This window comes from Equus przewalskii, chromosome 7 (genome assembly GCF_037783145.1).
Source record: "Equus przewalskii isolate Varuska chromosome 7, EquPr2, whole genome shotgun sequence".
NCBI lineage: Eukaryota > Metazoa > Chordata > Mammalia > Perissodactyla > Equidae > Equus > Equus przewalskii.
Window position 1 is genome coordinate 23,126,387 of NC_091837.1, and position 14,881 is coordinate 23,141,267.

At 51.4% G+C, this 14,881-nt stretch overlaps 1 protein-coding gene and 1 long non-coding RNA gene across 35 annotated transcripts in view; one reads left to right on the top strand and one right to left on the bottom strand.

Annotated features, from left to right (window-relative positions):
- Nucleotides 1–1,762: 1,762 nt before the first annotated feature.
- The window catches only part of CAMKK2 (calcium/calmodulin dependent protein kinase kinase 2), a 47,288-nt gene continuing 34,169 nt past the window's right edge, over nt 1,763–14,881 (bottom strand). For 8 of the 34 annotated variants that reach the window (XM_070628999.1, XM_070629000.1, XM_070629001.1 and 5 more), the window contains 6 exons: nt 14,548–14,621; nt 14,365–14,452; nt 13,094–13,222; nt 8,408–8,508; nt 7,830–7,872; nt 1,763–5,163 (listed from right to left, as the gene is read on the bottom strand). In XM_070628999.1, the coding sequence (XP_070485100.1) occupies nt 4,999–5,163; nt 7,830–7,872; nt 8,408–8,508; nt 13,094–13,222; nt 14,365–14,452; nt 14,548–14,621 (600 nt within the window). In that variant the 3' untranslated portion in view covers nt 1,763–4,998. The remainder of the gene's footprint in view (nt 5,164–7,829; nt 7,873–8,407; nt 8,509–13,093; nt 13,223–14,364; nt 14,453–14,547; nt 14,622–14,881) is intronic. The other 26 variants (XM_070629008.1, XM_070629009.1, XM_070629010.1 and 23 more) reach the window with 7 other exon arrangements.
- LOC139084747 (uncharacterized) lies at nt 5,163–6,207 on the top strand. The gene is made up of 2 exons (XR_011542432.1): nt 5,163–5,417; nt 5,916–6,207. It is a non-coding gene; the product is annotated as an uncharacterized lncRNA (long non-coding RNA).

The following is a 14,881-nucleotide window of genomic DNA, read 5'->3' on the forward strand; positions in this document are numbered from 1 at the left end:
TATAGGGAACACAAACTTAGGTAACGTGAAAATGGCTTTTCCTCCCTCCTCCCCATCTGCTTCCCAGAAGTCTCCAACAAGAGCAGCACCACTTCACCCACCTTGCCGCGGACTGAAATGTCAAGGAAGCTGTTTCTAGCTTAGCCTTCACACCGACTTAATTCTGCATCAGGTGTTCAGGATCTCCCTAAAGAAAGCAGCTTGTCGGGCTGGCCCAGTGGCACAGTGGTTAAGTTCGCACATTCCGCTTCGGCAGCCCGGGGTTCGCCAGTTCAAATCCGGGTGTGGACATGGCACCACTTGGCGAGCCATGCTGTGGCAGGCATCCCACATATAAAGTAGAGGAAGATGGGCACAGATGTTAGCTCAGGGCCAGTCTTCCTCAGCAGAAAAGGGAGGACTGGCAGTGAATGTTAGCTCAGGGCAAACCCTTCCTCAAAAAAAAAAAAGAAAGAAAGAAAGCAGCTTGCCCCTCCCGCTTGTCATGAATTCATTTCCAAGTACTGAAGGAAATGTTTATTTTAGAAGTGCTCTGCTTCTGCTGGATAAACGACAAACCTGGGCTTTTCTTTCTTTGGGGGAAATAAAATTACTGAACCCCTTTGAAAAAGCTCTGGTTCATGCTGCCTTTTTGAAAAATGCCTGCTTGAACCCATGGGTTAAATGGAGCTGGAATTTTTAGGAATGGCTTGTTAGCTTTCAGGCTAAGGAGTATCGGTTCCTGGAGTGGGGGAGACTTCCTTGGCCTCCCTTTTTCTAACATAGATGCTAAGGCCAGCTGGGGTGAGGGATGGGGGCTGGGGGTGGCACTGCTTATTTTACTCACCAGAGTCATCTTGCATTCAGCTCCATCCCCACTGGTTGGCACTGCCTGGTGCTGCCTCCTAAGGAGGGGTCCTTCAACCTTGCGTCCATGGATGGGCTTCCAGGAGGCTCCAAAACCCCTAAAACTCTGCAAAGTGATGCACCTGTGTGCATTTCTTGTAGCTGTCATCAGATTCTCAGTGGATCCTTGAATAAGAACACCTGCTCTTGACTCTCAAAAGGCAGTATCTCAATGTTGTATTTCTGCAGCATTACAACAGGAATCTTTCAGACTTCATCCACTGTCCTTTGATAACAGAAAAATGAAGTGCAAAGCCAGTAAAGCAATGGCATGGGCTGGATTCACATATGGAGCTCAGGGGACCCCAGCCTCTAGTCTGGAGAAAGCATCAGTTCTGAAACAGTTTCCAGACGCCATGAAAACCGGCAACCATCAAGGTTCTGTAGAACACTGAATTTGCTGACAAATTCAGAGCCCTTGGACAACTGACGTAACTTTTCTGAGTCTCAGTTTACAGGTGATGATCCATAAAATGGGGTTAATACCTACTTCATGGGGTGAAATGTCATGTAGGATGTGTTCCATGTGTGATGAAAACTGCTCCTGTAGCTGTTCACCTGTTTGCTCTCCACCAGAAGAATCTCGCAAGGACCTGCCTGTTGGAGCAGTGCTTCTCAAACTTCAGCGTGCAGACGAGTCACCTGGGGATCTTGTTTAGTGATGCCGATGCTGTGGATCTGGGGACCACACTTTGAGTAGTGAGGTACTAGCACATGCTTAAATTAGGGATGAATAATGTAATGCTGAAGACACTAGCCCCGACTTGGACACCTGATCTTGCTGTCAGCCTAAGGAAGGAAAACAGACATAAGGACAGACCACCTGCAGAGCACTGACTCAAACAATGACCAACAAAAACTCCCAAAGAGGCCAGGCTTTGCACCATTTTGCTGTCCGTTTATTTCAAGTTTACAGAGAAGCTTAAACATCTGTGGAAAACACCAAAGTCTTATTTTTCTCCTAAGTTCATGTACTTTTAAGTGATAAATACACAGTATTTAACTTTATACACCTGATAAAAGGAAAATGCATAGTAGAAAGGATCAGGAATAAAACAGAAGCATCCGGCATTAAATCAATCACAGAATAGAAAAGTCAGCAGTCCCACGAAACTTGGCCCATAAAGCTGGAGAGAAGATGGGAACCGACAACCTTGAAACCTTCCCTAGCACCTTGGAAGCAAGTGGAGGTCATGGTTCTTCCCCCCGTAACATGAAGCTCCCTTTTGGAAGATGGGTGAGAGCAACAGGTTGACCTATGTGTCTAAATGCACAGGTTTTGGCCTCCTTGTTTCAGAAAGGCTTTGAGGACAGGAGCCCTAACTCAAAGGGAAAGGCCAGACCAGTGGGGGCATGGCCTCTCTGGCCCCAAGTGCCAACAAGGGGCTAGATAAGGCTTTATAGCAGCCACTGGCAAGGCTGCGGAATAGATGAGGGAACTGGAACAGGATGGAGGAAAGATGGGTAGAGAACTCGTGCAAGCCACAGGCTGCTTACACCACATTGGTCCCACAGATGAGCCAGCGACGGAAGAAACTGATGGCCATCCTTTTTGCTCGCCTGGAAAAGCCGCTCCTGACAGCTCCCCTTTCCTGACAGAACTGGCTTTTGAAAAAATCAGTATGTGCTCCAAGAGAGTGGTAGCTCTAATGCTTTACATTTTAGCCCTCTGCTTATACTTCGGGGGTGGCAGTTCCTTTCTATAGCTTTCTTTGGTGTTTCTTTGTAAAAAAAAAAAAAAAAAAATGTTATGAACTTGGGCCTCCCCTAACCCACCCACCTAAGCAGCTGGGTGCTGCCTGATCGCTGGCATTCCACATACGAAATCTTACACGGAGAGTCTGGTGGTGGGAGAAATGGCGTTGTCCAATGCAGCAGTGTAAACACGAGTTGTTTTGCCAAAGCTCCACATGCTGCCTGCCCTCCCCAGGCAAGCCACGTGAGCCACTCAGCCAGGCTGGAGTCCACACAGACAGGCTGGGACTAAGACTAAAGACCCATTGACTTTAACCACTGCAAGGTGCTTATTGCAAACTAACCAGACCCCATCTCTTCCCAGAGGGGTGGAGCCCATAAATGTAAACAAGCACAGGAGGGCAAGAGGAAGTACTGGGTTACAAAAAGAAAGAGAGCAGGCCACATGACCCTCCATCAGACAGATGTCCTCTGCTCTTGGAAACCAGCATTCCCTAATTCTGTACTGTTTATAGGATAGTGAGAAAAGGCTAGGTAAACGACAGTCAAGAGCTTATGAAGATCTGTGGAAGCCAAGAACGCTCAGGCTCTGTGAAAGTGCCGAGCAGGGGGGCACAAGGCCTTGCTTCTCTCTCTCTCTGCAAAAAGTCCTCAGATCAACGCTAATCAGGCGAAACTATAGGACAGCATGTCCTTCTGAGCCCAGTTACCAACACTATTTCCCCCAAGCCAGACTCCAAAAAGCACTGGGAATCTCCCGGGGCAAAGTCCGTCCCATTTTCCTCCTCCTTGAACTTCACGTTCACACGCGTGTGGCTCTGGAAGATGTCCCACTTGAACTGCAACCAAACTTCTCAATACTAGTTGGAAGTCAAAAGGGTAAACCTTTTCTTTCTGGACTTTCGGCCACAAAGGAGAACTTCCTGTGCCAGACCCTAGTTCTTCTGGAACCTGAGGATGCTCTGGGTTCCAACAATCTTCTCTAAAAGGGTGTCCCATTGGCCCCGTGGCCAAGTGGTTGGGTTTGTGCACTCTGCTTTGGCGGCCCAGGGTTTCACTGATTCAGATCCTAGGCGCGGACATGGCACCGCTCGTCAGGCCGTGCTGAGGTGGCGTCCCACACAGCACAACCAGAGGGACCTACAACTAGAATATCCAACTACGTACTGGGGCGCTTATGGGGAGGAGAAGAAGAAGAAGAAGAAAAGAAAAGGAAGATTGGCAACAGATGTTAGCTCAGGTGCCAATCTTTAAAAAAAAAAGGGGGGGAGTTGCCCCAAAGTTACTCTGTAGATCCTAACAGAGCTTTGCCAGTTAAGGACAAGCATTTCTGTCTCTGTTGAATGAAAGTATTTCCAAACTGGCCCTCCAGAAACTGGGTAAGTTTCACTGACTACAACAATCAGCTAGTATTTAAGAAGAACACAAACCTTAGCAGTCTCTAGAATACACAGGTTATAAACAAGCTAAGCTGCTAATATACAGGCATAGATTTCATTGGCTCTAACTCCAATCACATACCTGAAGCCGTGGAATATATCCTGGAAGCTCTAAATGATTTCTGAACCCCTCTAGAGTTCAGCCTAGAGAACTGAAAATGGTTTTTTTGTTTACTCTTGAGCCATGTAATGTACATGGAAGTGTAGGATTTCACCCTGAAGTTTTTCTCACTGAACAAGAGATTTAACTATTTCAGAAACCGGCTTTGAGCGGCTGTCATTAAGAAACCCGATCGGTCCTTTAGGCGAAACTTCTCCCACCAAACCACTAAATGCCCTTCTAGGGTTGCAAAACCCCTTTGCGAAGCGATTAAACTTCAAGCCCTTTCCGTTTTCCTGACAACAACTCTACCCATAAAAAAAATGGAAAAGTCTTTCTTACGAATAAGTTGTGTTGAAGCTCCCTGCAGCTACTGAGGGCTAACCCTCTCCCGACTCCTTGAGTCCACGGTTCTGGAAGGTGCTAAGGTTTAGGGTTTGCACGAGGAGTCACTCTCTTTCTGTCCCTTTCAAATGCAGTAACTAACTGTGGTCTCAGACCACGTCGCCGGAGTTTTCCGCCAGTTTTTCACGATTTTCAAACCCCACACACATTCACTTGGTATATCCGACATGGTTCTGAGTTCACAATGAAGGATTTTTGGCATAAAAACGTTTTTAAAAAGCAACTGTCCCAAAATGCACGTAGGTTTGGGTCTGCCAACTCCTCACACCCGCCTATTCAGCCAGCCAGCGGCCAAGGTCGACGTCATGGAGTCAAGTTTTTTTTTTTTCGTCCCCTTTAAAACAACAAAGGAAAAAAAAACCATAGATGACGGTCAAGGCTCTCCACACGTGCTCGGTTTCCGTAGGACATGCTGCTATGGAAACGCAGGGGGGCAGGTGAGCCGCCTGCATGCGAGGTCGCGCGGTCGGGCAGCTAGTCCATCGCCTCGTCGGGCCGCAGAGGAGGCATGCGTGCGCGGGAGCCCGGGGCCGGGGCCCCCCAGCTCTCCACGCGGGGACCGCCTTTCACAAGAGCACTTCCTCCTCCCCCACGGGGGGCGGATCGGGGCCCCGGAGGCTGTCTTCGCTGCCTTGCTTCCTGCTCGCCGAACAGAAAACCAGCATTAAGACCGGGGCCATGCGGGCACAGCCTGAACCAGCGTCTCCCGTTCCCGCACTGCCTGGGACGTTATTTACTTAACCACTTCTTCTAGATTCTTTCCCCTTTTTTCTTGCTTATACAAAAGTTTCAAAGGAGACTTTGTAGCCCCTCTGTAAATGGAAAACCAGCATCATTTGCCAAAAATGGAAAGAACTATAGGCTGAGACTGAAGATTCTTCAGTCACCTGAAGGTGAGCTTCTTGGGGGCAACGAGCAGGACCACCTGGGCTTGGTCTGGCACATAGCCTTCCAGAAACGGTTGTTAACAGAACTGGCCCCAGCACACAGGCCCAAGGGACACCTCGCACAGAGAGAAGGGCCCTCCTCTTGGCCATGTGAGTGATCAGAGCAGAAGAGACTGAGGAAGTGGGAGGAAGTGTCCTTGTGTCCCCGAGAGGCCATATCCTGAAGCACCCCCAGCTAGAGCTGCCTGAGGTGACAGACATAGGCAGAGTGATGGGAGATGTGAGGGAGAGTGATGAGAGAGGAAAGGTCCAAACCCCTTGCCACCATCAAGCAAAGATTGCCCCTTCTAAGGGAAGCCACTGGGGTTGCCACAGAGGACTCATGTCCATAAGGAAAACTCACCTACACAAAGGAAGAGAAAGCACCATGTCTGTACATTCCTAGGAAGAAATCCCTCTGTTTAAAAATCACTAGCTCATTGGCTTTTTATGTTTCTGCCAAAGAACAAGGGGCGTCAAATCTCCCAGGGACGACAGCTGTAACTAGATGTGGAATCAGGCCCTCGATTTCTGCCCTAGCAGCTGCCTGCTCGTACCAGCTGGCTCTCACAGCAGACAGCTGGCGAGCCGTGGACTCAAGACCTGCGACTAAACAAGCCCCATGAGCTCCCAAGTGCTGGACCATTTGGACAACCAGAGCATCTCACGTGCAGGCTAAAGGAAGTGCAGGAACCCTCAGGCGTTGCTGGGACTACAGGTGAGGGAATAAAGGGGCAATAAAAGCCCTCTGGCCCAATCTCAGTCTGTCGGTGTCTTGCAATTTTGATCTCATTGAAAATAAGAAAAGAAACAAACGACAGACTTGCACACAGACAGGAGACAAACCCTAAAACTTGAGATTGAGATGAGAAAGGTGGAGCAAAGGCCAGCCCATTAGGCTTCCACTACCTGTCACCCTGTGAGACTCAAATGCTAGGTGGGGCCACCCCGTCACCTGGCTGCAGTGGATCTGGGAACAACCCGGCAGGCTTCTCCAGCTGTGGACTGGCTCTGATTGCTAATTGCTGCTTTCTCTGCTCCAGAAAAGCATAAATAACCCCCAAACAAGTGTTCCTCCTACATTACCATATATGCCCTTGATTCCTACATATGGGTGGCCAGTAAATTTCATCTCATAAGCCAACTCCTAACAAATAGAAATGGCTGCCGCTTGCACACAAATGTTCACAGCAGCATTATTTGTTCATGATAGCCAAAAAGTAGAAACGACGTCCATCACCTGATGGATGGATGAAGAAAAAGTGGTCTATCCATACAATGGAATATAGCTCAGCCATAAAAAGAAAAGAAGCACTGACACATGCTATACCATGGATGAACCTTGAAAACATGACACTGAGTGAAAGAAGCCAGACACAAAAGGTCATACAGTGTATGATTCCATTCATATGAAATGTCCAGAATAGGCAAATCTATAGAAACTGAAAGTAGATTAGTGATTTCCAGGAATAGGGGATTGGTGGTGATAGCTAAGGGTGCAGGGTTTCTTCTCAGGCTAATGAAAACGTACTGCAACTGATTGTGGTGATGGTTGCACAACTCTGTGAATATATTAAAAACCAATGAATTATACACTCCAAATGGATGAAATGTATGGTATGTGAATTATCTCTCAATAAAGCTGCTCCTAACACATAGAAAAAGCTCCCTGGAGCTCCCAGTTGAGGAAGACGTGGTAGGTCGGGCTCAGTGGGAAGAGTACTGGCATTTCCACTCTGCCACAGGCACTGGGGTGATGAGTGGCACAGGGGTGCCAAGTATTTGTCATCTTGGTCTTATAGTGACAAAAATTCTCATCTGTCCTGGGAGGTGCTGGTAACACTGACCTGGGTATATGTTTGAAAGAGGGGTGGTCTCAAGGAAAAGGTCCAGATCCTCCGCAGGGACAGAGGCTGGAAGGGGACTTATTTTCTAGGTCTTAATCCATCAGAGAAGAAAGGGTAGATGCTGGGTAGGGTAGAGCCCAGGGGAGAGCCACCAAGTGCAGCATGCCTGATCTATGCTCTGACCACGCGGACCCAGAGCAGGGACAGCCACGGGGCCCTGTGACAGAGCTTCAAGGCCACTGACGTGCACGGAGCATATGTGGGTGCCAGACTGGGCCATAGGACCTGGGTGAATTCACAGGCATTCCAGGTGGAGCGCCATGCACCCGCAGCCCCAGCCCACATGCACGACCCGCCATTGGGTCCAAGCCCCTAGATGCCCCTCATTTTCACCCTGGGTCCAGAGGCCCAAGAGCCTGGGCACAGCAGCACAGGCTGGAAGGAACCTCCGCCTGGGTGGGGATGCCCCGTGCTCTGCAGCTGCCCCCGCCCCCAGGCCCCAGCAGAGGCTATGCAGGCAGGCAGGCGTTACCTTGGGCTCAGACAGGGGCTCACATTCCCTGGTTGGTTTTTTGCTGGAATGGCCAGAGGGGAGGGAAAAGGGAAGTGAGAAGGGACACATGGGATCCATGGGATGCCTGTCCCCCACCCCAGAGACACTCAGACCCCAAACACCAGCTTCACAGAGCTGTTGCCAGGGAAATAATGAGGAGAACACCTCTCTGCTGTGACACGTAGGGTCCTGGGAGTGAGACTGGCCTTGCTCACCCATCACAGGGCTGAAAATTCCACTATCGAGCACGCATGCTTCTGTACCACAAAAGCGCTCTGTGGTTGTCAAGAGCCCTCCCAGTTAAAGTGCAAATCCCCTGAGAAAGGTAAACCTTCAGTGTGGATTAGCTGTCAGCAAAAGGAGGCATGCTGCGCACAGGGTGGGGCAAAACCAAAGCCAGCAGCTGCTCTGATTTTCCCAGTGTGCCCGGCGGGTCTGGTCTGAGACTTCCCAGACGGTACCGCTCCAGGGATGGGCCCAGGCAGGGTGGGCTAGGCAGGGCTGCCCTGTAGTCAGCCTCCAGCTCCCGGCCAGGAAGAAGGCAGGTGGACACTCACGTGAGCAGGTTCCCAGGTGCTGACAACGAGCGCTCCTCCCGCCGGCTGCCCTCAAACGGGTTCCCAAAGGAGCGTTTTCGTATCATGGTCTTCACCAGGATCTGAAGGAGAGAAGAGGAGGCTCGGCCACCTGGGGGACATTCCGGGCAACGTCCTCCCTTGTACCATCTCCTTCTTCCTCTCCCCCCAGCCCCTGCCAGCTCCCAGGACTTGTGGCTGATGGCAGGTCTTTGAGAGACACTGGACAGCATCCTTCCCACCCGGGATACAGCAGCCGAAGCCATCACCAAGTCTGACTGGTCTGTTCCTTTGCTCCCAAACCCTCCATGGCTCCCTGACTGCCAACAAGACAAGACTAAACTCCTTCGTCTGACATTCAAGGCCTGTCATAATCTAGTTTCAGCCTATCTGACACCAAGGGACCCTGTGCTCCAGGAGAGCTGGCCTGTACTCTCCCTTAAGCACACCTGGTACCATCTGTCTCCTCTGAGACATGTCCTCCTGGCCCATCAACCTGTCTTGTCTTCAAACCCAGGCCTTTATTTTCAATGAAAGCCATCTACGGCCACCCCAACAAGAAACTAATTATTGCTTCCCAGGTATAACTGGGGAGAGGGGGGAGCTACACATTTTTTATCGAAATATAATTCATATAGCATAAAATTCACCATTTTAAAGTGTACAATTCAATGACTCTTAGTATATTCACATCACCACTATCTAATTTCAGAACACTTACATCACCCCAAAAAGAAAGCTGGTACCCATTAACAGTCATTCCCCATTCTCCCTCCCCTCAGCCCCTGGCAATCACCAATCTGCCTTCTATCTCTGTGGATTTGTCTATTCTGGACATTTCATATAAATGGAATCACATAGTATGCGATCTTTTGTCTGGCTTCTTTCACTCAGCATAATGTTTTCAAAGTTTGTCCATGTTGTATCAGTACTTCATTTCTTTTCACGGCTGAATAATATTCCTTTGTATGGATATACCACATTTTGTTTACCCATTCATCCACTGGTGAATATTTGGGTTGTTTCCACTTTTTCGCTATTATGAATAATGCTGCTATGAACATGTGTGTAAGTTTTTACGTGGATGTACGTTTTCCACACAAAATGTTTTCATTTCTCTCGGGTATATACCCAGGAGTGGAATTTCTGGATCATATTGTTAACTCTATGTTTAACATTTTAAGGAGCTGCTAGATTGTTTCCTACAGTGGCTGAACCATTTTACATTCCCACAAGCAACATACAAGGGTACCAGTTTCTCAGGGGGCTGCATTTCGATGGAGGAGGGGAACACATGTCCAAGTCTAAGGAGCAGAGGAAACATCCCAGGACACTGAGGATGGCCAGTCCACAGGCTGGGGTGGTGTGAGGGCAAGGGAGCTCAGAGGTCCTGAAGGTCATTCTAGGTCTGAGAGACCCTGGGGGCCGGCCTTGTCCACTGCCGGGGGTGGGAACTCTCTGTTGCCCACCCCCCCACCCACTCTAACAAAGACCAGGTCCGCAGCTTGGTTGGGAAACACCTGCCTGAGGAGAGGATCCTTCGGGAAAGGTAATATCCATGACCACATTCCTCAGCCACTGCTCAGCTTCTCTCCCTGCCTCACCCCCTCAATCCACCCCAGGGGTGGGATGGGCAACAGAGAGTTCCCACCCCTGGCAGTGGACAAGGCCGGTTTCGGAAACCCAGACTCCACTCCCTCTATGACTCAAAAATCCTTTACTCATAGGAGTTTGGAACTTATCCTCTTGCCAGCTAGGGAGCCATGGAAGGTTCTAGAGCATGGGAGTGCTTTTGGCTGCTGTATCTTGGGAAGGAATTTTCAAAGAAATGGTCTCAACACCTGAGAAAGAGTCACTGAGAAGCCAAACTTGGGCTCCCACCCACTTCGAGCAGAGTGTGGTGCCTCTTCAAGCTGTTTCATGTACTAACTGAGCTTCTGAATTTTTTTTTTAAGGGTGTGCTGCTAAGAAGAAAAGTGTTTAAAAAAAAACTGATTTATCAAAAGGTGGAAACACCCAAATGTCCATCAATTGCAGACTAGATAAACAAAATGTCGTCTATCCATACAATGGAATAATATTCAGCCATAAAAAGGAATGACATGCTACACCATGGATGAACCTCAGAAATATGATGTTAAATGAAAGAAGCCGGCCACAAAGGCCACATCCTATACCATTCCATTGATGTGAAATGTCCAGAACAGGCAAATCCAGAGAGACAGAGAGCAGATTGGTGGTTGCTGGGGTGGAGGTGGTGGGGGTGGTCAGGGAATGGAGTGTGACTACTAATGGATACAGGGTTTCTTTTGGGGGGATGAAAATGTTTCAGAACGACAGAGATGATGGTTGTACAACATTGTAAAGGTAATAAGTGCCACTTTATTGTTCACTTTAAAATGGTTAATTTTATGTTACATGAATTCTATCTCAATAAAAAAGAAGGAAAAGAAAAACACTGACTTAGAGAATGATGCAAGGCCCGTGCTCCGGGTTCCTGGAACACACCAGCCCCTTGCCTGTGGGCCTTTGCAGGTGTCGCTCTCCCTCAGGAGACTGCCCTGCCCCTCCCCTGGGGCCTTGTCAAGCCAGACAACACTTTCCAGCCCTCAGGACCCAGCGGAAGGAGCTCCTCCTCTGTGAAGCCTCCACTCTTACTCCTCTCTGCGCTGGCCTGTCGCCGTGTGATGGCACAAGAGGGTGATTCTTTCTGAGTCCATCTTTCTTATGAGGCTGGAGCCCCATGAGAGCTGGCGCTGTACCTAGTTCATCTCTGTAACCCTGTGCCCAGTGCATGTTGGGTGTCAGGAGTGGGCCTGGACCTCCCTATTCCAGCCCCGTCCCCCCCCCAGATGGCTGCAGTAGCCCCTGCTTTCCTCCTGGCCCCCACAGTCCATCCTCCCTGTGGGATCTTTCCAAAGCCAACTCTGACCGTGCTGCTGCCCCAATTCAAACCCTGCAGGTGCTTCCCACACCTCTTGGGACCAAGATTTAAATGTTTGCCACTGCCCCACCTCCTGCCCAGCCTCATGCCACCCTCCCTCCTCCTTCCTTGCTCTGCTTTAGTGGCCCTGGCTTCCTCGAGGCTTCGTGTTGGCCTAGCTCCCTCCCACCAGAGCATCACTGCAGGTGCTGTTCCTTCTGCCGGGAACACCCTCCGCCCTCCACTCTCTCTCGGCCCGGTTAACACCCTGCCATCCTCTCAGTGCACGTCCACCTCTTCCAGGAAGCCTTCTCCAACCCCTCACCTGGGCCGCGCCCCTCCTTTAGGGCCGGGGTACACCTCGCAGCCCGTTATACTGTACATTTATTTGTTGGCTGTTTGCCCAGCATCTGCCTCTCCAGGATAGCAGGTGCCACGTTGGTTTTATTCATCACTGGACCCCCTGCTCCCAGCACAGGCCTCAGAAACCACTCAGTGTTCAAGAAGTGCTTCCTGAATAATCAATGATTAATACCGACCTCTAGGGTCAATTGCCTTCTCCCAAGAACATATCCAGCCTGGAACAGAATAACCCATGGTGGGCACCAGGGTCCAACGCCAGCTGCCCCCATGGTAGACACAGGACATGGGTGCAGTTGGTGGATGAGAAAGAGTGAATTGGTGCGGGTGAGTTTTTAATAGAGAAGGTCATGCAGAGGCCCCAGGTCGGGGAGGAGGAGGAAGATGTAAATGGATGCCCCACCCCGGGGCTCAGGGTTTGGAAGGAGGAGAGAAGGTATGTGGGGAAGCAGGAGGGAGAAGTGCAAAGCTGGGGGAGAAGGAGCCAGCATTTGGGCTCCTAAAAGGGCAGTCACTCGAGGCCGGACACTGTGCCTTTGTAGACAGTCCCACTGATCCCCTCCCAGAGTCAGGCCCTGCCTGTCTGCTAGTGCTGGGGCTGGCCTAATGCACCCTGGGGCTTCACAGGTGCTTATGGTGGGGCGGCCAGCTGGATTCTGCCCCTCAGACTGCTGCCTGGAGCCTGGGCCCCTGAGGGTCCTGGTTTCCCTCCTTGAACCAGATACTCTTTTGGGCAGAGGCTTGGCAATTGGGTGATTCCCAGAGTCTCCGAGGTTAGGCCTGGGGACTCCACATTCTGGCTCCTTCTTCTGGGGTCAGGACCCAAATGTAAGGCCACAGAAGGGGGCCTGGTGGCTCCTGAGCAAACTCTCACCCTCAGGTGTCAGGAAGAACTTTCTGAGGCATGTGAAGTGGGAGCCCCTGCCCCTAGCCCTGGAAGCTGCCCACATGGCAGATGTGAGACGAGCTAAGCCGTCCTCTCTGGAGACTAAGATCCAGCCAGGTGGGAATCCCATGGTAGAGACCTTGGCTCCAGCTCCCATCCCTGGCAGCTGCCCTGGTCCTTCTCCGCCCCTTGCTCCCCGTGACATGCTCTGAAAGCAGGGATTCCAAAAGAGGCAATGGGATCCTTAGAGAGGGACCAGCCCTCTCTACGGTAACATGGGACCTGGCTGTAGACAGAAATAAAGCTGGAAGATGCAGGGGCAACCTGGCCGGATGTGTGACCAAGGCCCAGAGGCTGGTGGCTATGGGTTAGGGGCAGACCCAGCCATCCTCTGACTCTCAGGCCCAATGTCTGCTTCTGAGACACCCGCCTGGGTCCCAGCCTGTCCTCGCCAGGCTGAGCTCAGCTCTATCTCGGCCAGCGGTTCGTCCCGCCTTACCACGGTTGCCAGGCTGGGAATGTGTTTGACCGAATTCTCGACCTCCTCTTCAGTCACTTCGACCAGCGTGCAGTTCTCGTCCTCCGATGGCAACGGCTCCGCCCCGTGCCTCGTGACCCAGGGGTGCAGCTTCAACGAATGACAGGAGGGGTGAGGGGTGGGCACAGCTGGTTCTCAGAGGCCAGAGAGCAACACCAAGGCCCTGCCAGCGAGCAGAGCCAGGGAGGGAATGCGGGAGGGGAGAGGCAGTGACCTGAGGTCAGGCATGCAAGAGAGCTGGCAAGCCAGGAGAGGGTAGGGGTGAGCAAGATGGGAGGAAACGTGGAAAAGGCCGAGAGACAGAGAATGGGAGGGAGCTACAAGGCCGGGATGTACACTGGACCGGATTCTCCATCTGGCTCCCGGTCTTGGCAGAAGTAACTGGAATTTGGCATCTGCCTCACACGGTTGCCTGAGGAGCACCCATCACTCCTCAGCAACTCTCCCTGATGCCCAGAAGGCTCAGCTCAGAGCAGGCGGCATCCTCGCCATTCCACAGAAGGGGAATTGGAGGCTCAGTTTGACCAGTCAGAAGGACAATCAGGAGAAGACCCAGCAGGGGTCTGTCCCCCACTACCCACTCCTTATTTGTAACCTTTGGGGCTGCTGCCTCTTCAAATGCTAGTTATCTAGGTGCCTAGGAGCTCCCACAGCAAATCTCTAGGTTTCTTAAAGGGCCAGATGTGTGCATGTGGCATTGGCAGTGTGGCACTGGTGGGGTATGGCGGTGGACGAGGGTCTCTCCTAACAGTGCTTTCTGCAACTAGGTGGAATTCAGCAGGCTGGAGTGGGAGGGGGTCAAACTGTGCACTAACTTCCTCCCACCTTCATTACAATCTCTCAAAGGGACAGGCAGGGTCAAGGAAAGGACCCAGGACTTCAGCAGCCAGGCCGTGGAGCACACAGAGGCCCCAGTCTGGTCTGGTCCAGGGAGGGTGGATGCATCAGCCCAAGCCAATCCGAGTGAGTGTGGGCTGCCTGGCTGGCAACAGATCCCACTTCTACAACCAGAGTGAACACAAGTCCTAAATCCTCCTCCAAGCCCCCCAGCAGCCCCAGCAGCCCAGAGGCCCCAGGGCATGGGAGGGCAGTGGTGCCAAGAAGGGCACAGCACTGTGGGCGGAGGGGTGTGGGGCCTGGCCAAGGCAGGGTTGAGCCAAACAATTCCAAGCAGAGGATGCAGGCTGAGCCCCTGGTGCACGCCCCATGGGGCAGTGGTGACCCCCAGGTACCTTGATCTCCGGCACCACAATCCTGGACTCAGGGTTCTTGTCCAACATGCGGGTGATCAAGTCCTTCAAGTCCTCAGCTATGTCGGGCCTGGGGGTAGGAGACACATCAGGGGTGGGAGACATACACAGGACCACCGAGGGCTTGGAGAGGGAGGTGCCTTGGGATAGACAGGCGATACTCACTGATCTGGAAATTCCAGGGCCTGACTCTTGATCTTACTGTGTAAACACATGATCCGCTCGTCCATGAACGGGCACTGCAGAGAGAGGTCAAGGACAGATGGCTGTCAGCGGCTGACACACGCGTCCTGCAAGGGCGGCCCTGTGCTGGTGTCACTCTGCATGGGTTACAGCCGAGAAATAAACAGCCCAGGGGCCTGGTCTAGGGAGGAAGCAGTTCCCATCCTCCTAAGTTCTAGAAGGCCCAGGCACGTCCTTCTAGAAGGGCTAGAGCCCTTCTCAAACACACAGCAGCCTTCCTCTGTAGCTGTGCTGTAATTTATCTGCTTATACGAAA